At 34.8% G+C, this 22,926-nt stretch overlaps 1 protein-coding gene and 1 long non-coding RNA gene across 3 annotated transcripts; one reads left to right on the top strand and one right to left on the bottom strand.

Annotated features, from left to right (window-relative positions):
- Nucleotides 1-569: 569 nt before the first annotated feature.
- Nucleotides 570-13,509, top strand: LOC125816251 (uncharacterized). Of its 2 annotated transcripts, XR_007442217.1 has the most exons (7): nucleotides 570-632; nucleotides 963-1,189; nucleotides 2,712-2,871; nucleotides 9,563-9,684; nucleotides 10,601-10,763; nucleotides 11,106-11,256; nucleotides 11,600-11,695. It is a non-coding gene; the product is annotated as an uncharacterized LOC125816251 (long non-coding RNA). The 2 variants fall into 2 exon arrangements; XR_007442216.1 differs by lacking the exons at nucleotides 570-632; nucleotides 963-1,189; nucleotides 10,601-10,763; nucleotides 11,106-11,256; nucleotides 11,600-11,695 and adding an exon at nucleotides 13,479-13,509 and having other exon boundaries at nucleotides 2,077-2,871.
- Nucleotides 13,510-15,296: 1,787 nt separating this feature from the next.
- Nucleotides 15,297-20,161, bottom strand: LOC125816110 (2-carboxy-1,4-naphthoquinone phytyltransferase, chloroplastic). Its single transcript, XM_049495703.1, has 10 exons — nucleotides 19,862-20,161; nucleotides 18,831-18,934; nucleotides 17,947-18,018; nucleotides 17,242-17,380; nucleotides 16,467-16,573; nucleotides 16,302-16,392; nucleotides 16,155-16,193; nucleotides 15,960-16,070; nucleotides 15,617-15,682; nucleotides 15,297-15,440 (listed from the first exon to the last, which is right to left on the bottom strand). Exons 1-10 carry the CDS (start codon nucleotides 20,144-20,146, stop codon nucleotides 15,309-15,311), a joined length of 1,146 nt encoding a protein of 381 aa, XP_049351660.1. The 5' UTR covers nucleotides 20,147-20,161; the 3' UTR covers nucleotides 15,297-15,308.
- Between the last annotated feature and the right edge of the window lie 2,765 nt (nucleotides 20,162-22,926).

Below are 22,926 nucleotides of genomic sequence, written 5' to 3'. Positions count from 1 at the left end.
CTTAAATTTGGGACGGAGGGAGTACTTCTTTTGTTGTGGTACTAACTATGTATTGCTAATAACAACATAATTATGTGCAATTCAGTGCATTATCTTATGTGGGGATAGGATATGGAATAAAAATAGTAATTATCGATACTTGGATAAGAGTATCTAGAAGCATAAATATTGCTTTTAAAGCAGACAATTATTCAGCTCATAAAAATCAAATGGCCCCTCAAGGTATGGGTAGTGCGTGCCTATTTCCTATACAAAGACCTTGAGGACATGCAACAAATGGGCAGTAAGACTGGCAGGTCTCTTGGTCAAATGTCTCTCCAACTCTTTTACGCCAAGTATTATCATATTCATGTGAGTAATATCTCTTTTCTTGAGAATTGCTATATATGCCAAATATACTTGTCCAATTTTTTTTGATGTGCCATTAATGGGAAATACCTTACTTATTCCTAAATAATTTCTTTAAAAAGATTGTGGTCAGATTTTGTAATAATTGCCACTCTTTTAGGAGATATTTACACATTGCATTGTCAACCCGGTTGTACTCTTTGGTTGTAAGGTCCTGTCTGATCCAATTGATAGTAATTTGTGACCCCTCAGTGGTCATAATTATTTACATTAGGGTGTAAAAGGTACTCTATTGATCTATTTTCTTGTGAATTTGTATTCCTGATGTTTGGCACTTTTAGGATAATGGTAGCTGGTCGGTTCCATTCATTACTATTGAATTCTCAATGACTATCGACTTAGCTTGTACAGTCACACTCATTAGGCACTTGTATGAGAGAGATTAATTCAACCACAATCCATATAGGAGGCTTCTATAATCTGTCAATCTTAAACAAGAATTGGGAGAATCACATTTCTAGAGATAACACACTTTATATTGTGATTTTGGTATCAAAAATAGTAAAGGAAAGATGTAGAAATGGTAGTTTATTAATTCCGCAATGTGTATTCAGTTATAAAGAAGGGAGGTATGATAGGATTTGCATGCGATTTTGTCCCACATCGTCTCCAAAGCAAAAAAACCATTCTTTTGTTAATCTATTTAGCGGCCTCTAGTTATGAACTTCAACACACAGCTATTGGGCCCGCCTAAGTGCGGGCCCTTGATGGCTCACATCACCTTGTAGGAAGGTCCTTCCAATGTTGCAGTATGCTGCAAATCTTGTCCGCACGTTTGCTGGTAATGTAACTTCTCCCTCAAGCTCTTGTTCCATTAAATTAGTTTTGTCCTTTTTCTGGTTTTCCTTTTCTCTGATTTTTGTGATAATTGTTCATCCTTAACTTTATATCCTTGGTATTTGCCTATAAGTTTTCTTTCTTTTTGTCTCCTTACCTTTGGGCGTTATGTTTTTCTTGTTTTTGTTGAAATACATTTGGAAAGAAAGAGAATTAAATTAAGTATAAGCTCTTAACACATATGAAGTTTCTCGTTCTTCTTTCAGATTTACCAGTTTCAATAAAAGCTTCTTGTTCTTCTTTTCCCTTCTTGTGCATCTATTTTGAAAGTCTTCATTCTTTTAGTTCGAGTACGACTTCTATCTTAAACCTCAGGTAAAAGCTTCATCCGAACAAGAACAGAAAAGGTATGTACTGACTAATTGAACGGTTTTGTTGACCCAAATATTGGAAGTTTTCACTCGTTCCGCTCTCAATCTGGGTTTCTCTTGAATGATTTGGATAGTCGGCGAATGTTGGATGGTATATGGATTTGTTTCTTCGCTGATTTTAAATGATTAGATTCTTGTTTCTTGTTCTGAGAATCTTAGATAAGATCTCAAAGCTAATCCTATGAAAGTGTTCTAAAACTTTCTTTTGGATGTTTAATCATAGTTGACATTTTTAAATACAACATAGATAGCAAAAAGAGCATGCTTTATACTGCTGACATCAGAGCGTCTGGCTTATTATTTGCCAATTTTCCTATCTTTTCCTGTTATAAAAAATTAAACTAGCTTTACCTCATATAAATAACATCTAGTTTTTTAATTTTTCAAAGATGAACTAGTTCAGGCTGATTGGCTGAAATCCAGCTTGGTTAATTCTAATACCAAAAGAAACCTGTAAGCAGTGATTCTTCATAAATTTTCTGATTTATCATGTCTGCTAACCTTAAATGTCTGATAACGTAAATGTAGAAAATAATTATTTTTTTTGCCACATTTGTCCTTAGTTTCCTTCAGCATTGTCATCCTGTCATTCAGCCCGGATTGGTATGAAATTTGTTGCAGCAGCCTCTTCACAAAACTCTGTATGCCACACCCCTTGATGACAATGGATGATAATGTGTGACGATGTAAAATTATAGTATATCGGTTGTTAACATGTCTCAGATTCGAAATAGAATGGTCTTTAATTTCATTAATGAACTCTGTATACAACAAGTTTACCAAATAGTAGAGAACTACACTATCCATACAAACCGGAACCTCATGGGTGCACAAAGTTAGAAACACAATGCATTCCTCATATGTGCAAAGTCAGTTATTACATCATTTAAGCTCTCATATACCTGTTTCCTATAGATCCACATTATTGCTAATGGAGAACATCCCAGCTGTGTGCTTGGCATCATCCACTGTAATCTAGACTAATATGACTCTCCCACCACAGCTGTGTTGCCTATTGCAATGTAACAGGAAGTAGAGCATTTTCACACGAAGCACCAGCAGACAATTGACTTATGTGACCCTTTGCTTTCTCAGGCTCTTGGCTGTCAGCACCCCTCCCCATCTGCGATTCAAGCAATTAAACACACCTTTCTTGGTGCTATCCTACCTGTGATTCAAGTAATCAAACACACCTTTCTTGGTGCTGCCCGAGTTACAAATCCAGGCTATTAAACAACCTTTCTTGGTGCTCAAGGTATCGAAACCAATAAATGCAGGACCTACATATTTAAATTGAAATAGAATTGTCTTTCTGTATCAGTTACCATCATCAATTTTTTAAATCTTCTGTATTATGCATTCAAAGATTAGAACTTGGAAGCAGAAATTTGCCTAAATGAGAACTGTAGCAGGTTCTTTTTAATGTATAACATTTCATAACATTTCCTTTTAGTTTATAGCCCTACATCTCTTCTTCCTTCCCTCCCAGACCTAGAAGTGTAACTTTCTTCATTGAGCCTTGCATCATCCATCCACTGTATTCCGAACCTATTCAGCACTCTCACCATAGTTGTGTCACCACTTTTGCAATGTAACAGGAAGTAGTCCACACTATCAACTGTGCATTTGCACATGAAGCACCAGGCGTCAGCTGACAGATGTGATCCTTCACGCTCTCATGTTCTCGGCTGTCAGCATTGGACCCGAGTTGCGACCCAAGCTAATAAACATATCCTCCTTGGTGCTCAAGGTATCTAAACCAATAAATTTGGGATCACACATCCAAATCAGAATGCGTTCAAAGGTTGTAACTTGGAAGTAGAAGTTTGGCCAAGTGAAAACAATATGAGATTATTATTTTTTAATTTATAGCCATACAATTGTTTGGTATCTCATAACATTTTTGAGAAGAGTATATGGCATTTCATAGCATTTCTTTTGAATTTATAGCCCTACATCTCTTTTTCCTTCTCCCTAGGCCTATCTCTGTAACTTTCTTCATTGTTCCTGGCATCAGTGTATTCTAAACCAACTCAACACTCTCACCGCAGTTGTATTGCCACTTTGCAATGTAACAGGAAGTAGCCCACATTCTCAGCTGTGAATTTGCACATGAAGCACCAAGTAACAGCAGTATATGTGATCCTTCGCATACTCATGTTCTCTGCTGTCAGCACTGGACTGGAGCTGCTGACCAAGCTAATAAACACACCTTTTCTTAGTGCCCAAGGTATTTAAACTAATAAATTGGGATCACACATTCAAATCAAGATAGAATTTTCTGTATCATGCATTTGCATAGGTTGGAACTTGGAAGCAGAAGTTTGGGCAAGTAAAAACCGTAAGAGCAATTTATTTTTAATAGCCATACAATGGTTTGTGATCTCATAACATTTTTGGGAGGAGTACATGACCTTTTATGAAATTTCTATTTAATTTACCATCTAAAAAACAGCATTTTTTTTATAGCTACATTATTCTTCTTTTATCACCCTACTTTGTGGGATTATATTGGGTATGTTGTTGTCGTATCCCTATGTCTCTTCTTCATTCTTCCCTAGGGATGTGAAACTTTCTTCATTGTGCCTGACATAGTCCACTGTATTCCAAACCAATTCTGCACTCTCACTATAGCTGTGTTGCCACTTTTGCAATGTAACAGGAAGTAGTCCACATTCTCAACTGTGCATTTGCACATGAAGCACCAAGTAACAGCAGTATATGTGATCCTTGGCGTACTTGGCTGTCAGCACTGGACACGAGCTGCGACCCAATCTGATAAACACACCTTTCTTGGTGCTCAGTTGGATCATACAACTCGTGGTATAAAGGAGAGGACTTATTCCTGGAGCCTGGTCAGTAATACTGGATTAGGCTGAATTGGCAATTATCCAGGCGGCTGCGGTGCGAACTTGCTTTCTGTAAGCAAGATTCCGATGGATAAACTTACTGATAGTCCAGCAGTTGTAGAAGCTATAGAAATTAGAACCTCAGATTGGCGGAGTCTCCTATCAATCAGTGATTTCAAGGCCCGTTTGGGAGTCAAAAAGTCCAATGAACTTTTAGACTTTTGACTTTACAAATTAACAACTATGGTCCTTTTTTATATAAATCTTCACCATGCAGGTTGATTTAAACTCCTCTTGATCTAATATTATGTAAAAAAAAAATAGTAGCTTGGATTTAATCAAAGCAGTGTTTGCTTCAATCAATGGAAAAATCTATCAAGAAATAAAGTTGCTTTTTTTCTTCTTCCAATTCTCCTTGCCTTAATTCTCTATTTTATATAATGAATATATGAACCACTTCATAATAAATAAAAATATTTGCCTCACCGTGTATATTTAAAATATTTCCATAATATGAATATAACACAGTGGAGCTTAAAAAGCTTGGTGAATAAGAAAATTAATTTTGAAATACATGAATATTATGATAACCATAAATATAATTAGTGCTATAATTTAAACGTGAAAGAAAAAAAATAAAAGTGAGATGTAATAATTCGGGACAAATCCATAGCAAAATTTAACATCTTAGATGTTAATTTAATTGAGATGGTTGAACCACAAAAAATTAGAACAGATGCACTAAATGTAATTAATGGTTACCAGCTAGGCAAAGGCTTGTTCATTCTGTCTAAATTTAAAAGATTGATATATATTTTGCATTTTCCGATGGCTAAAAGTATCTAATATATATATTGCAAATTTCATGGATTAAGATTTATATTGCAATTATATAAAAAAGTTAAGTCGATGGTCTATTTTAGTTTTATTCTTCAAAAACTTTTATTTATACAATTTTGTAGTATTTGCTATGAGTAGTTAATTTTTTTAAGAAAAAAAATATACATGATCGAATTATAAATCAACCTCTACATATCAATCTTAAAACTAACGTAATACAAAACTATAAAACCTGTATATCCAAAATATAAGATTTGGGGCAATCAACTTGTGAAACTGAAAAATAATCACACACAATTAAGTTTTAATTGCGTAAAACATATAATAAAATTCTTCACAAGACTATATAATTTATGGAAAAGGGTAAAAAATACCTTTAAATCATGTAAAATTGAACAAAAATGTCCCAAGTTAGCAGTTTAGTCTAAAATATATTTGTTGTCAATATTTCGTCCAAAAATGCTTCTATGGTTAATTAATGGGTCAAAAATATTGTTTTTTTCAATACATTAGAAAAAAATCTTTTTCTAATGATGATTTTTTTTTAAAATTAGTAAAAATTTATTCTACTTCAATTCATAAAAGATTAATAATTTTTTTATCGTTATCTAAATAAAATTGATGACTATGATCAATTTAAAAGGTACATGGAGTTATTGTATTTTAACTGTTAAAATGAGATTAAGAAGATAAAAAAAAATTTCTCCTTATTTATAAGCTAAAGTGATTTTAAAAGAAAAATAATAATAATTGGATTCTTTAATAATAATATTTTTTATTAGAAATAGAGTGTTTAAAAAGAAAAAATACTAGTAATATATTTGCCAGAAATCCATAACCCGGGTCATTCGGCTATTTAATATGGGCTATAAATAACCCAACAAGGCAACAACTGAGAAACACAAAAAGAGTCCATGACCCGGGTTTTCCCCAAATCCACTCTGTCAAAACCCTAGAAGACCCTTTACCGTGGCGGGTCGCCATTTGTATCCATCCGGATCAGGGTGCATTCCTCGGATCCGTTCTTCCTTAGCATTGGCTTCCACACCGAATCTAGGTATTGCAATTTTGGGAGTAAATAAATTTTACATGTGAAGAAGATGGAAAATAAATTTTGTATGTGAATTAAGAATGTGGAAAATAATTTTGTATGTGAATTGAGAATGTGGAAAATAAATTTTGTATGTGAATCAAGAATGTGGAAAATAAATTTTGTATGTGAATCAAGAATGTGGGAGAAGTCTACATAGATTTCAATTTTGGAAATAATTTTCTACCTTGTATATAGACAGACAGAGAACATCCGAAACAGGAGACTTAGTTGCTGCTTTTCTACGAAGAAACTATCATTTTCTTTATTTTCTTTGGTCCCAATTTTGCATTATTGAACTTTTAACTTTGTCTAAATAAAATGTATGGATTTATTACTTAACTGATTATATTGATTCATAGGGTGTGGAGTTGAAAAAGGAAATGGAAACAATGGGGCTTGTAGTTTCAAAAAAGAGTAAAGGGACATGGAGATATTGATTCAAGGTTGCTAATAACCTTAAGCAACAAATAGACTTGTCTCGTATTAAAGAAAATGTTGTGGTCTTAACAAATGGTTAGGAAAACCAGTTCTAATGGTTCAATTTCTACAGCTGATCCACATTTTCAAAGTGTCCATTTGAACAATTAGAATTAGTTTTCAGATCACTTGCAAAGGCCACAGGATTCACTTTAATGCAAGATGAGTGAATCTGTTGGTTTAGGGTGACAATGCTTCTTGCATCTGATGTTAGGGCGACAATGCTTCTTGCATCTGATGGCATGCAATTACAGAGAAGATGAGGTGTTTCTAAGTAGTATTTTGCATTTATTCGCTATGAGCCTTCAGACATTCAAGGTGTTATCTGTCCTGAATGGTGGTAGTGGTTTGCAAGGTTTGAAGCATATTATTGCATTATCAAATGTAAAGGATCATATTGGTCTTCCAGTTTGGTACATAAATGCCTCTTCAATTGCTATATGTGTATGTTTGTGTGTGTTTACATACATAATGTATATATGTATGTGTGTGTGTCTTTTTATATTTAAAATATTATATATCCTTATAATGGGAAAGGTAAGCCATCTGCAACACATGAGGAGAGAAAAGTGATTGTAGATTATTTCAGCAGATAAGATTACATCGTTAGCTTCTGACTGATACTCTTTTATTTCTTGTTTCATGTCATTTCTTGTCTTTCTCTGTTTTTGATTTGATAACCATTATTTTCTTTTCATGGCATTTATTCAATAAAATGATAATTGTTGTTTCTTGATATACTCTAATAGCTGATTAGATGCTCATTTGGCCTTTCCTCAGGCTCTTGGTTTGGTGAACAAATAAGAATTGCTTAATACACTAGTGTGGTTTTGATAAAGGAGATAGACTTCTATTAATCTACAAGGAGATTACACAGGCAAATATGGACTTCTTAGTTTCCTGGTTGAGCACTATGCAAGACAGGAAGTTAGTAGGCTTCAAAACAAGTTATCTGATTCAGCTCTGTCCAGAAAATTTTAGAGAATATGTAGTCAGGGATTGTTTGGTTGGCCACATAAGAAAGTATCACCGCACACAAAATTCTGCATGTCTAGTATACTATGTTTGATTTGCAACATAAAACTTTGTACTGCTAATTTAATTTCCGGTGTAAAACTATGCATAACAAATATTCCTTCCGTCCCAATTTAAGTGTCTTGGTTTGACTGAGCACGGAGTTTAAGAAACAAAGGGAGACTTTTGAGTCTCGTGGTCTTAAATTAAAAATGTGTGTAGTCTTTTAAATTTTGTGGTCTTAAACTTGCCAGGTAGATTGTTGAAACTGGAAAATTTACTAAATATAGAAAGAGACAAGTCTTTCTAGGACAGATCAAGAAGGAAAGTAAGATCATGTTTAGATAGGCTTATTTTAAGTGTTTTAAGCACTTTTTTAGTGTTTGGGTAAAATAGTGCTTTTAAGCACTTGTGTCTAAGCCAAAAACTACCAAGTCCATCCAAACAGACTCTACGACACTTAAAATTGGGATGAAGGGAGTACTTCTTTTGTTGTGGTACTAAAGTATGTATTGCTAATACCAACATAATTATGTGTGATTCAGTGTATTATCTTATGCGGGATAGGATATGGAATAAAAATAGTAATTATCGATACTTGGATAAGAGTATCTAGAAGCATAAATTTTGCTTTTAAAGTAGACAATTATTCAGCTCATAACAATCCCTACATTGATATTCATTGCATAACACTCCTTTACCATGATCCCTGCATAAACTAGTCCGCAAACCAAATGGCCCCTCAAGGTATGAATAGGGTGTGCCTATTTCCTATATGAAGACCTTGAGGACATGTAACAAGTGGGCAGAGTAAGGCTGGCATGTCTCTTGGTCAGATGTCTCTTCAACTCTTTTAAGCCAAGTATTATCTCTTTTCTTGAGAATTGCTATATATGCCAAATATACTTGTCAAATTTTTTTATCACAGCAGCGGTAGATCACATGTCATAAAAAAGATATGCCATTAATGGGAAATACTTTACTTATTCCTAAAGATAATTTCTTTAAAAAGATTGTGGTCGGAATTTGTTATGGTCTTTATCTATCTCTATCACAAACCAAGTGCAATGACTGCCCACTCTTTTAGGAGATATTGGCATATCGCATTGTCAAGCCAGTTGTACTCTTTGGTTGTTCTGTCCTGTCTGATCCAATTGATGGTAATTTGTGACCCCTCAGCGGTCGTAATTATTTGCTTTAGGGTGTAAAAAGGTACTCTGTTGATCTATTTTTCTTGTGAATTTGTATTCCTCCACTTTTATGATAATGGTAGCTGGTAGGTTCTATTCATTACTATTGTAATTCTCAGTGACTATCCACTTAGCTTGTACAGTCACATTCATTAGGCACTTGTATGAGAGATATATTAATTCAACCACAATCAATATAGGAGGCTGCTATAATCTGTCAATCTTAAACAAGGATCGGGAGAATCGCTTTTCTAGAGATCACACACTTTATATTGTAGATTTGGTATCAAAAGTAGTAAAGGAAAGATGTAGATTTTGAATGTAGAAATGGTAGTTTATTAATTCAGCAATGCATATGCAGTTATTAAGAAGGGAGGTATGATAGGATTTGCATGCGATTTTGTACCACATCGTCTCAAAAGCAAAAAATCATTCTTTTGTTAATCTATTTAGCGGTTTCTAATTATGAACTTCAATACACAGCTATTGGGCCCGCCTAAGTGCGGGCCCTTGATGACTCGCATGACCTTGTAGGAAGGTCCTTCCAATGAGTTGCAGTATGCTGCAAATCTTGTCCGTGCGTTTGCTGGCACATAGGGATCCAGGTAATGTAACTTCTCCCTAAAACCCTTGTTCTATTAATTAGTTTTGTCCTTTTTCTGGTTTTTCTTCTCTGATTTTTGTGATTATTGTTCATCCTTAACTTTATATCCTTGGTATTTGCCTACAAGTTTCCTTTCTTTCTGCGTCTTACCTTTGGGCGTTATGTTTTTCTTTGTTTTTGTTGAAATACATTTGGAAAGTAAGAGAAATTAAGTATAAGCTCTCAACACATATGAAGTTTCTCGTTCTTCTTTCACATTTACCAGTTAAAAAAAAGTTTCTTGTTCTTCTTTTCCCTTCTTGTGCATCTATTTTAAAAGTCTTCATTCTTTTAGTTCTAGTCCGACTTCTATCCTAAACCTCAGTTAAAAGCTTCATCCGAACAAGAACAGAAAAGGCATGCACTGACTAATTGAACGGTTTTGTTGACCCAAATATTGGAAGTTTTCAGTCGCTCCGCTCTCACTCTGGGTTTCTCTTGAATGATTTGGATAGTTGGCGAATTTTGGTTGGTATATGGATTTGTTTCTTCGCTGATTTGAAATGATTATTCTTGTTTCTTGTTCTGAGAATCTTAGATAAGATCTCAAAGCTAATCCTATGACAGTGTTCTAAAATTTTCTTATGGATGTTTAATCATTGTTGACATTTTTAAATACGACATAGATAGCAAAAAGTGCATGCTTTATACTGCTGACATCGCAGTGTCTGGCTTATTATTTGCCAATTTTCCTATCTTTTTCACATTGGTGCTAATGGAGAACATCCCAGCTGGGTGCTTAGCATCATCCACTGTATTCTGAACTAATTTGACACTCCCACCACAGCTGTGTTGCCTATTGCAATGTAACAGGAAGTACAGCATTTTCACATGAAGCACCAGCAGACAATCGACTTATGGATCCTTTACCTTTTCAGGTTCTCGACTGTCAGAACCCCTCCCCATCTGCGATTTGAGCAATTAAATACACCTTTCTTGGTGCTATCCCACCTCTGCAATTCAAGCAATCAATCACACCTTTCTTGGTGCTGCCCGAGTTACAAATCCAAGCAATTAAACACACGTTTCTTGGTGCTCAAGGTACCTAAACCAATAAATGTGGGACCACTCATTTCAATTGAAATAGAATTGTCTTTCTGTATCAGTTACCATTATCTATTTTTTTTAATTGCATAAATGAAAACTGTAGCAAATTCTTTTTAATTTATAGCCATACTATTATTTGGGATATCATAACATTTCTGGGAGGAGTGTATGACATTTCATAACATTTCTTTTTAGTTTATAGTCCTACATCTCTTCTTCCTTATATCCCAGACCTAGCTGTGTAACTTTCTTCATTGTGCCTTGCATCATCCACTGTATTCTGAACCAATTCAGCGCTCTCACCATAGCTGTGTTTCTACTTTTGCAATGTAACAGGAAGTAGTCCACACTATCAACTGTGCATTTGCACATGAAGAACCAGGCGTCTGCTGACAGATGTGATCCTTTGCGTTCTCATGTTCTCGGCTGTCTGCATTGGACCGAGTTGCGACCCAAGCTAATAAACATATCCTTCTTGGTGCTCAAGGTATCTAAACCAATAAATTTGGGATCACACATCCAAATCAGAATAGAATTGTCTTCTGTATCATGCGTTCAAAGGTTGTAACTTGGAAGTAGAAGTTTGGCCAAGTGACAACAATATGAGATTTTAAAAAAATATTATAGCCAATTATTTGGCATCTCATAACATTTTTGAGGAGTATATGACATTTCATAGCATTTCTTTTTAATTTATAGCCCTACATCTCTTCTTCCTTCTCCCTAGGCCTATCTGTGTCACTTTCTTCATTGTGCCTGGCATTGTCCACTGTATTCCAAAAATTCAGCACTCTAACCATAGTTGTGTTGCCATTTTTGCAATATAACAGGAAGTAGTCTGCATTCTCAACTGTGCATTTGCACATGTACTGGGTGACAGCTAACGTATGTGATCCTTCGCGTTCTCATGTTCTCGGCTGTCAGCAGGGGCGGACCTACGTTGGGTCAAGCGGGTTCACTTGTACCTACTTCGTCGAAATTTTGTGCTTCTTACATGTATGAATTCAATATGTAATTTGAATATGTAAATAAAATGAACCCAGTAAACACTAAGGCGAAGCATAGCTTAGTGGTTTTAGCGGAGTCAATTCAACCACAAAGATGAGGGATCGAATTTCATTTTGTACAAAATCTCTACATGTTTTAGTTTTTTTTAAGTCACTAGTGGTGGGTCCCAGAAGTTAATTAATTAATAGATCTACACCATTATAGTGCTAGATCAGTTTTCCATTTAAGTTTATTATTTGAAATTGGTTTATAGCTTTTAAAAAATGCAATTGTACTTAGTTTAAATTCTTCTATAAAATACCAAGTTGTGTGAAAAAACAAATTTCTTCCTCGGTATACATGAAGGTTGGGTTAGTGTGTTTTTATTTATTTATTCATTTTACTAAATTATTTTCTTATTTTATTTATGATTATTCAAAATTGCTACATTCTTATTGTTATTAATAAGATTAATTCTCAACATTTTAAATTGAAGATATGTGAAAAATTTCAATCTTATTATTAGTAGTTGTTTACATGGTATATTTTTTTGTTATGAAATGTTATTGTTTTGTTTGATTACTTTTTTCTTTTTAAATTGAACATCAACTCAAAACCCATATTTTCGAAGGTACAAGGGGAATATGAGTTTATATAAATCTGTGAATCGATCATGAACATTATAGGTGTGGAAGTGATCTTGGTTAGAGATCAAGGACGTCGCCTGGCATATGAGTAGCAAGAGGGCACTTATGCTTCGATGGTGGGGCCTTATGGAGAAGGCCCCAGCCTAATAGGGACATCACACTCCCCCACTTCAAGCACACCTCTGTATCGACTGAATTGCTCTTTTGGTCTAGTCAGGAAAACTGCGCGAGCTGATTAGATGTGTGGGGCAGATGACTCGTAGTACCCCTTTTGATCCAGCCATTTCTTTGCTTGGGTAGTGAATCACCTACTAAAGAGGCAGGCATGCACGCCTTATTTGAGACTACTAAGGCAGACGGTATACTATTACATTAGATAAGGAAAAAAGGGATCTAAGCAAGGCAAATGTCGTACACTTGAGTGATAAATCATCATTTATTTTAGACTCAAAATAGCACATCAGAACATTTTTTGGGGCTAATTATGGGAATAAAAAAATATATGATAATTGTTAGTACTGTCATGATTCATTATAATTTGAACCCACTTGAACAAAATTCTGGGTCCGCCACTGGCTGTCAGCACTGGACCCAATCTGCAACACAAGCTCATAACACACCCTTCTCTCGGTGTTCAAGGTATCTAAATCAATAAATGTGGGATCACACATGCAAATCAAAATAGAATTGTCTTCTGTATCATGCTTTCAAAGGTTGGAACTTGGAAGCAGAAGTTTGGCCAAGTGAAAATGAAAAACTATAGCAAATTGTTTTTAATTTATAGTCATTCTATTGTTCGGGATTGGGTGGAGTATATGACATTTCTTATATTTCGTTTTAATTTTATAGCCCTACATCTCTTCTTCCTTCTCCCTAGTCCGGCCTATCTGTGTAACTTTCTTCATTGTGCCTGGCATCATACACTGTATTCTTAACCAACTCAACACTCTCACCGCAGTTGTATTGCCACTTTGCAATGTTACAGGAAGTAGCCCACATTCTCAACTGTGAATTTGCACATGAAGCCCCAGGTGACACCTGACATATATGATCCTTCGCATTCTCATGTTCTCAGCTGTCAGCACTGGACCCGAGCTGCGATCAAGCTCCTTTCTTGGTGCCCAAGGTATTTAAACCAATAAATTGGGATCACACATTCAAATCAAGATAGAATTTTCTGTATCATTCATTTTCAAAGGTTGGAACTTGGAAGCACAAGTTTGGATAAGTAAAAACCGTATGAGCAATTTTTTTTAATAGCCATACAATTGTTTGGGGTGAGGAGTACATGACATTTTATAACATTTCTGTTTAATTTACCATCTCAAAAAAAAAAAGATTTTTCTTTTTGAATTTATAGCTACATCTCTTCTTCATTTATCACCCCACTTTCTGGGTTTGTTGTTGTCGTATCCCTACATCTCTTCTTCCTTCTTCCCTAGGGCTGTGCAACTTTCTTCATTGTGCCTGACATAGTACACTGTATTCCCAACCAATTCAGCACTCTCACTATAGCTGTGTTGCCACTTTTGCAATGTAACGTCCACATTCTCAACTGTGCATGTGCACATGAAGCACCAAGTAACAGCAGTATATGTGATCCTTCGGCGTTCTCATGTTCTCGACATGAGCTGCGACCCAAGCTGATAAACACACATTTCTTGGTGCTCAGTTGGATCATACAACTCGTGGCATAAATGAGAGGGCTTATTCCTGGAACCTGGTCAGTAATACTGGATGTCCCTGATACCAGCAGCAATATAAAACTTTGGTCAGAAACCAGTATTAGGCTGAATTGGCAATTATCCAGGCTGTGGTGCAAACTTACTTTCTGGAAGCAAGATTCCAATGGATGAACTTACTGATAGTCCTGCAGTTGTAGAAGCTATAGAAATTAAGATGACAGTATACTGGGTCAGATTTTTGTCTGTTTGAAATTTGTCTTGTAATTAAGTCCAACTTGATTGAAAACCTGAGACTGGCGGAGTCTCCTATCAACGATTTCAAAGTCTGTTTTGCAGTCGAAAAGTCCAATGATTTTACAAATAAACAACTATGCCCCTTTTCCGAGCAAGTTGGGTTAGTTATATGAATCTTCTCTGCACATGTTACTTTCCAATATTATGTAAAATAAATAGTTTTGATTTAATCAACCAGTGTAATTACTTTAATCAATAGAAAAATCGAGACCTAAAACCTAGAAGTGTTGCACTACAAGAAAAATGTGAATTACGTGGGGATTTTCCTAGGGATTAGTATGAAAATCCGCATGAAACTTATTTTCTTGCAAATTTTCATACTAATCCCCAGGAAAATCCCCATGTAATTAACCCCTTTCTTATAATAGTGTTGTATATCTTTTTTATTGACATTATTTTTTAATATCAATTTTACAGGCAAAATCAGTCACCATTAGGCAAACAGGATGTAACCTCTTACTATATGAGGGAAGACGTACGACAAAACATGGAGAAAGAATTATTAATTAATTAATTGTCAATAAGTACATCAGGAAACACTGATTTGTTGATGCATCACATTCATGCATTTCTTGAAAGTTCTTCTCAGTGCTCAAAGGAATTTTGGAAATTTAGTGAACTAAGGGCAGTTCAAGTAATCCAATGTCCATTGGATCGAGAACACAGTGCAGGCAGGCTATTGCCAAGAGCTTTGAATCTTTTCTCCATTCCCTTCTGTAGAAAGTTCATCTTGTAATTTGCATTCAAAAGAGCCTGAGTTTGAAAAAAAATTGCTCCTTGATGCTTTCAGGTCTCTCAGCGACAATGTGTATTCCTGAGATCAGACGTAGCCACTAAATCAGGAAAAAGTCGTTCTCATTTCTCACGTAAATGCTATATTCATACTTCACTAACCACGAAAAGCCTAACCTGATGAATTCTATGATTCAGAATATTGGTTTTGGAACAGGATATCTAGCAACCATTTTAGCTGCTACCAAGCCAGCAGCCAGAGCCACTCCAAATAGAGCATGAAGTCTCACACAGTAATACTTTGCCATAAAGATCTTTGATTTGTCCTAAAATATTAAAGTTCAAAATCATGACTCGAATGAACATTGATTGCCCAAAGGGAGAGCAAAGTAGATATAAGTCAGAGGAGGATATACATTTGCATTTTCTATTTCTCCAACATTACCCCAACAATGACCAAGATGATGTTTTAGTGGAAGAATAAAACAAAATCTTCACTCACCTTATGGTTCTTCTCCACATAGCTAACTACGAGTTTTCCCATTGGTATTGTTAAAGCACAAAGAATCTGGAAGAAATTGATACTGGATTAGATAGTGGAGCATATCCAAGTATCCAGAATTTGAAGGTTAAAAAAATAACATTAAAATCGCCAACACAAAATCCATAACAGGTTTATCACAACTTAGTAAACTTCTTTGGTGACTACAAGTTCAGGAAATTGTTTCTGGTTAAAACCAAATGAACAAAAGCTTCCCAAAACATGTACGTCGCAGATAAACAGAAAATGAAATTTTTCATTGGTAATTATTGTAACCACATTAAGAAACCATATAAAGACTTACAATGCATGTAAATGGAAGTGTTTGAGTGAAACCAAGAAGAAGCATCCCTGAATAGAGTGTTGCCACACCCACTTTTACAACTCTAGAACCAGCTCCTGTACCAAGCCTAACCTGAACTCAGAGGCAAAAATACAAGTGACCACTAGTTCTTCCATTTCTACTTGAACTTTTGATGTCTGACCTAGGTGTACTTACCAGTGGAGAAAACTTTCCCACGGCCTTATCCCCTTCTACCTGAATTTTGTATCAGATGAATGAGTTGCAAGTACTGGTAAAATAACGGTTAATAACAAATTATTTCCCACAATGATGGAGTCAGGGAAGGTAAGGAGACCTTATTACCTGGTGGAAATGACTACAGAACAGGATAAGTGATGTTGTGAAACCAACAAGTGCTGATGCTGAAAGTGTTGTATATGTGATTGGGAGCTCACTGAAATGCATATTAGACTAGATTTAGTTATGTGCAAAAACCTTCATTATATGGGTATTAATAATAAAACAAACCTGGTGCTGCTTTGAAGCAAGTAAAAGGCAGTCGTAGCAAAAGGACCAAATGCAGCAAAGCACAAGGGTTCCCCCAGACCTTGGTAACTTAACCGAAACGGCGGGCACTACAAGACAGTTTGTTAGAAGCAACGGAATCCAATTATTTACATATTGAGGGGAAAGAGAGACAATAAACACCTGAAATTACTCATAAATCTCCCATACGACATAGAGAGAGGGGGGGGGGGGGGGGGAGAGAGAGAGAGAGAGAGATTAGCACAGAAGCCCACTAATTTAATATTAAAAACATTAAAATAAGATCTTTGTAGTTTAGCATGGAGAACAAGAGGACAAGACAGGTGCTGTAATAGAAACTGCTGAAGTTATTTTTCTTTTTTTAAAGAAAATAGTTGGTATTAAGCAAGCTCCATTGATGGAAACTTTGAACAGATACAGCTGAGGGAGAAAGAGCAAAGTAGGATCAGGGAAAAGAGAAATTGAAGTTCAAGAAGTCTGACTACTTCTTAATCCCAATGGGAAATTGAGATTGAGACAATGATGGATTGATTGATTGCACTTGGATTAGAGATTTTTTTAGAAGAAAATTCGATTTCCAAGCATTGTAGCAATTAGCGGGGTTATAAGAAAGAACCATTTATAAAGAGGATCTTCGCCACTTCAATTAAGATGTTGAATTTCCTATGCTAACCAGAATAATAAATGTTGCTTATGGAGCAATATATGCAGGATCAGAAGTATAGAAGATTCCATTGGACTAAATTATTTGAATTACCTGATACATGTAACCACAAGTAATTGCAGAAGCTAATAGTAATATAGCACGTAGATTTGCAGCCTCCACAGATGTATAAGTAAGCCCCAAGAAACCAAGGGCAAGTAACAAGCAAGCAGCAATGAATGTTCCTGTGCGGCTTACACCAAGATTACAAAGCAAAGTGAGTCAACCTTAAAACTGTAATTCCAAACAAATTAATATAAGGCCATTGCATGACCACATTGTTAAGGCAACCTTATACAGGAAAAGTCACAGGAACTTAATATTCACAAACTGAAATATGGAGGTAGTCTGAGAAAGAGTGACTTTAGTTGATACATCCTCTTTATTTATTTTTTAGAAAGGTAACATTTTAGTTGACACATACTTTTAGTCAGCAAAAGAGTAGACTCTAGGACATACTTGAGACAGGTTATTGACTTATCTAGCTTGTACCTATAATCCAGTAACTATGATAAATAGCAGTCTGACTGAAGGATGGTCAATATACAGGTTATCCTGCCCCCTTCATGTATTCAATGACAATGATTTCAAGCATAAGAATTAATAGCTCAATATACACAGCCATGCACTTAATTTTCAGAAAATTAAGGTACATCATCCTATTCAATATAAGTAAGATTAAAATAAAAAAAAATAAAAAAAAAACGAAACAAAACAAAATAGTAATGCGATTGCCATGGCAGCGGTAGAAATTTTTACCTGCCAACAATGTTCACAACTGACTCTTTCTTGTCCTTATCAGCTCCTGTGTCAAAATCATAAACGTCGTTGCTGCCCAGATTACAGAGATATTGATATAGAGTGCAAGATGTTTAACAAGGACATTATAGTCCTTACTTATAACATAACCATAAAAAATAAAGCCACATGCATTATAATGAAATACAATCTTTTTAAAACAAATCAGAATTATTCCTATTACAGTGCACCAAGACAATGTCAAGGGTTGGCTAGCGGTCAATAAGTGGGTTGAGAACCATAAGGTCTCATGTTCAAATCCCAACGGAGGCAAATACTAGGTGATTTTTTCCTATTTATCAAAGCCTTGGTGGGCAGAATTGCCTAGTACTTGAGTTGGTGGGAGATAGTAGGTACCCCGTTAAATAAGTTGAGGTGGCACGAGGTTTTAAAACAGTGGGTTTGATGCTTAACCACTTCCATCTACCAAGTTAGCCCAAATATCTCTCTCATCTGTTCAGAAACAATCTCAAAATATACAATTCTTAACCAAGGCAACATGGAGTTACACTTAAGGGTAGAAGAGAAAAGAAAATGTAATGAAAGTAAATGAAAAGAAAGGGGGAAAAGAAGCAGAGGACTAGAGAAGAAAACAAGATTTTCAAGAACTAACCCCTCTAATATAAAAGTCCTACCCCTATCCTTATTCGTTAATTGTTGCAACAAATGTCATTCAATCAAGTGCTGAATATTGAAGAGGATTTGATCGTATCTAAATGTCATTCAATCAAGTGCATCTTGCACTAGACAACTTTGACTAGATGGTGAAAGCACATCAAAGTATTTCCACCTTGCCACCATGATCAAGTAGTAGATAGAATTCCCAAAGACAGTAAAACACAGACCTTAAATTAAGCCAAGTGATGATAAAAACTGAAGATGCCAACAGCATAAAATAACGCCTAGCAGAAAAGAGGCCTGTCTGCAAATAAGCAGCTGCACTCCCCACCTATTCATGAGTACCAAAAGAACAGTGAGATTTTAGTGGAATGATATTGCAAAATCTGTTCAGTATAAGCATAGACGGTTTTACTATAATTATTCACCACAACAACAAAACCAAAGGTAAATTTGGAAATCTCTTTAGCTAGATCAAGTGAAAACCACTAACACCAAACCAAGATGGACTTCAAGAAATAAGAACAAAATGGATTTTTTGCTCAACTAAACTCACAATCAAACTTTTATGTATAAAAGGGAATTCTCTCTTTACACTAAAGATAAATGAATAGAAGTGATTTTTTTATAAGCCTAACATCACTCTCGCTTTAATGGAACAATCTCCTAATTCTGTTTTTCCAAATAAAGCCAAAAACGACCTAACAATGACATCCTCCTAGTTGTCTTCTTTTTCTTGCCAATCTTTTGAGCAACATGATCATGCTATTTCAATGGAATACATAATTTCTTGCCTATCTAGTAATCACCATCACTCTCACATATTTAAGTTTACCTGTTCCTGACGACAGTCCAGGCTGTTCAATTTATTACCATTTACAGTAGTTGTCTAGTTGCAGTTATAGGTCTAGCTAACTTATTTAGTTTATTTACTATGGCGATTCTGCCTCATATCCAATCTGCAAATAAAACTTCTCAACAAATATTATAAAAAATCCACCACATTTTTCTTGCTAGGTAATTTAAGCTAACATATTTAACAAGTAGCCACAGTTAGCCTTTGTATAGATTGGTTTCACAAGACTAGCACTCGTAATGATTGCTTGCATTGAATCTCAATAAACATAAGAAACTAGTTAGGTTTTACCTTCACATTATGCCATTCACATAGGTTTATATCCAAAATTCAAACAACATATCTGGTTGAAAATGTTAAAACTCGAAAGGAGACTCTACAGTTGATAACATCAAAACTTACAGTTAGAGGAACTAAGGCTACAGAGTATATTGGCAGTTTGATTGCCCTCCATATCAAAGTAGCTTGTGAGATATTTTCTTCATTTTCCTCAGAGGTAGCATCATGTTGCTGCACTTTACACATGAAGAAACCTCTCCGGCTTAATTGCCATTGCCTGACTTCTTTCCATCTTAAGTTAATAACACTGCTGGATCTTCCTGTGCTTTGGAAGCAGCAGATTGATCTTTGTGTGACATGTGATGGTAGTGAACAAGTCCTAAAGATAAAATTCCTGTCAAACCGCATAATGTCAAGGTCAGAAAAGATTCAATTGCTGATCAGGGATTGAACTTAAATTGTTTTCAGACATTGTGGTAACTATTCAAAAATCAAGCCCAAAGATGATCATCATCTTTGGGATGTTCAGCAATCAAATGACAAGCAAACATTTTCTAGCATTTGCAAATTCAACTATCTAAACAGCTAAATATTTAATAAGCTACAGAAGGAAATGAAATGAAAGGAAGCATTCATTCTTTCCATTACTAAGAACAGCACAACTTGAAGGTATCAAATAATTCATTTTTTTTTCAAAATGAATTCCCATTGAGAATTTGAGAGGCAGTATTTGACTAATAAGATAACAACATTTTGCAATGGCTTACTTCACGGAGGTTTATAGGCATTAGGTAGCATTAGTGTAAAGTGCAACACATTCCCCCATTGAATGAATAAAACATAATGTGTTGAAGCTACACATAAGCAAATATATCCACAGAACAGATTCATTTCATGAATTTTGATATTTCCTACGGTTACATGCCCTGCATTCATGTGTACTAATGTGGATAGACACGATTGCATTTATGTTTAAACATATCCACAAAATGTATTCACCTCATGCATTTTGACATTTCCTGAAGTTGAGTAGCCAAAGACAGTGATCCTCCATTTTTGCATATGAAAAAATATTGATCACATACTAGTCTAAAACATATTCGCTGTTTCAGCCATACCTATGTTAATAAATAATTCCCCATAAAAATTATTTGCTGGTGTACCAAACAGGGTGTGGAGTCCCCACTCCATTAATGTTTTAAGCATGCTTGTTACAGGTAAACGAGTAGCATCTCCAGCTCTGGAACTAATTATTTAGAAAATGACAATTACATTTAGAGTCAAGTGCTTCTTGACTCAATCCCAAGGTATAGACTAGTGGTCAATAAAGTGAATTCAGAACAATGAGGTCTCACATAAAAAAAACCCACAGTAAACATACCAGGTGATTTCTTCCCATTTATCCAAACCTTGATGGACAGATTTACCCGGTACTTGCACTAGTGGGAGGTAGTAACTACCAGTGAAATTAGTCGAGATGCGAGCAAGTTGGCTCAAACACCACGATTATTAAAAATATTACTAACATATAGTGCATCACATATATCTTTCAAATGAAACATACAAGATACACCAATCCCACATTTTCCTACTTCCTCCATTTCAATTTGTTTTCCTTATTTTCTTTTTTTTTTAGTCCGTTTACGAGAGAATGCCTCTTTACCTTTTTTTTTTTTTTTTTTGCAACTTTTTAATTTAAACTTTACACATTTAAGACCATGAGATTAAAAAGTAATTTGGTACATACATGAAATTCAAAAGTCTTTCTTTATTCCGTACAAAGACAAACAAATTAAAATTGTAGGGAGTATGACAAATAAACTAAACAAAGCCCAACATCACACCTTTTTCAGTGAAAAACTTTATCTTGGAGATTAGTCTGTAATACTCACACAACACTAAAGTAAAGAAAACAGGAGCAATAAACTTGCCTGGAAGAAGTAGGCGCATGGCTACTCTTATTAAAGGCAGAAACAAGAATTGGACCATTGAAAGCGGCTGACGATGCCATCAGTAACTTTCAATACCAGTTAAAGCATTAGCCAAAATTGGGATTTTGAAAACATCACCACTGAAATTGAGAATAAAGAGACACCCGGAAGAAAAAAAAAAAAGAATACCCAAAACCACAAAATATTAGTGTATCAAAGTAGAGAACATATAAAAAGTAGCAAAGTTTATCCGTATCAAGAATCAAGAATTTCAAGAAACAGCAGTTTTTAGTTTCTTCATCTGTTATCTGTGGAAGAGAGTGCAAAAGATAAGCCTATCAGTTGACGAACTGTTGATAAGGACGAAATGACAAAATTGGCCCCGTATTTTCAATGGCAAGTACAAAATAATTCCCTTTTTTTATATACACCGAATAATTTTATTCCTTTAAATTTGTTAAAAATTACAATATTTTTATTTTCCATTGAGTATTTACGAACCTAAACAATTAATTTTGACGAAAATCATGAAAAAAAAGAAACTAACGAAAAGTCACATTTAAAGATAATAATCTTTTTCATCTGTCTAGTTGGACAAAATAATTAGTACTCCTCAATTAAAATATATGACCTCTTTCATTTTATTTTATGACAATTTAGTTTCAATTTTCCATGTGATAAAAAGTCTTTTTTATTTTTTAAAATTTTGTGTAAGTTAAACTAAGTGGTCTTTTTTTTGGTGAAATAGTCTGATGAACTATTAGGTATGAGTTTATATTCTAAATTATTTTACTTGACATTTTGTCAACTAAGCCCTTAAACTCAATGATATTTTAAGCTCTTCTGAGTTATCATTGATCAAGCTTGCATGGAAACTCAATTATTAAGTTGGCACAAACACGTGATTTCACGTGTTGAATGAGCATGAATATCAAAATTTCGACTAAAAATAATTATTAATTTTTAAATAAGACCAAAAATAAGAAAATTGTAAATAAATTTTTTTTCCCACTTCTTTCTTCTTTTCCTACCCCACCCCACTCCATTCTTTTTTCTTTTTCTAATTATGTGTGTCTTGTTCCCCATCCAACCCTTATTTCTCTCTTTCTCCCCTTCCCAACCTTCTTCAATTTTTTTTCCTTTTTTTTCATATTTTCTTTCTTTCTAGATAAACAAAATGTGGTGTTGTTATAGATCTGTGTTTTCTTCTTATATTTTAGGTAATTTACAACTCATAAGGTGAGAAGATTCAATAGT

The sequence above is a fragment of the Solanum verrucosum genome, unplaced genomic scaffold (assembly GCF_900185275.1).
Source record: "Solanum verrucosum unplaced genomic scaffold, falcon-dt-bn FXZP01000261.1, whole genome shotgun sequence".
Classification (NCBI taxonomy): Eukaryota; Viridiplantae; Streptophyta; class Magnoliopsida; order Solanales; family Solanaceae; genus Solanum; species Solanum verrucosum.
This window is presented reverse-complemented; position numbering and strand designations above follow the sequence as displayed.

Coding starts and splice junctions, on each gene's coding strand:
- LOC125816110 (XM_049495703.1), bottom strand. CDS start 20,146: ATGCGGTTTGACAGGAATTTTATCTTTAGGACTTGTTCACTACCATCA. Junction 18,019..18,830: donor ATCACTTGGCTTAATTTAAG/GTCTGTGTTTTA, acceptor TAATCTGGGCAG/CAACGACGTTTATGATTTTG. Junction 16,574..17,241: donor CTTGTGGTTACATGTATCAG/GTAATTCAAATA, acceptor ACTGTCTTGTAG/TGCCCGCCGTTTCGGTTAAG.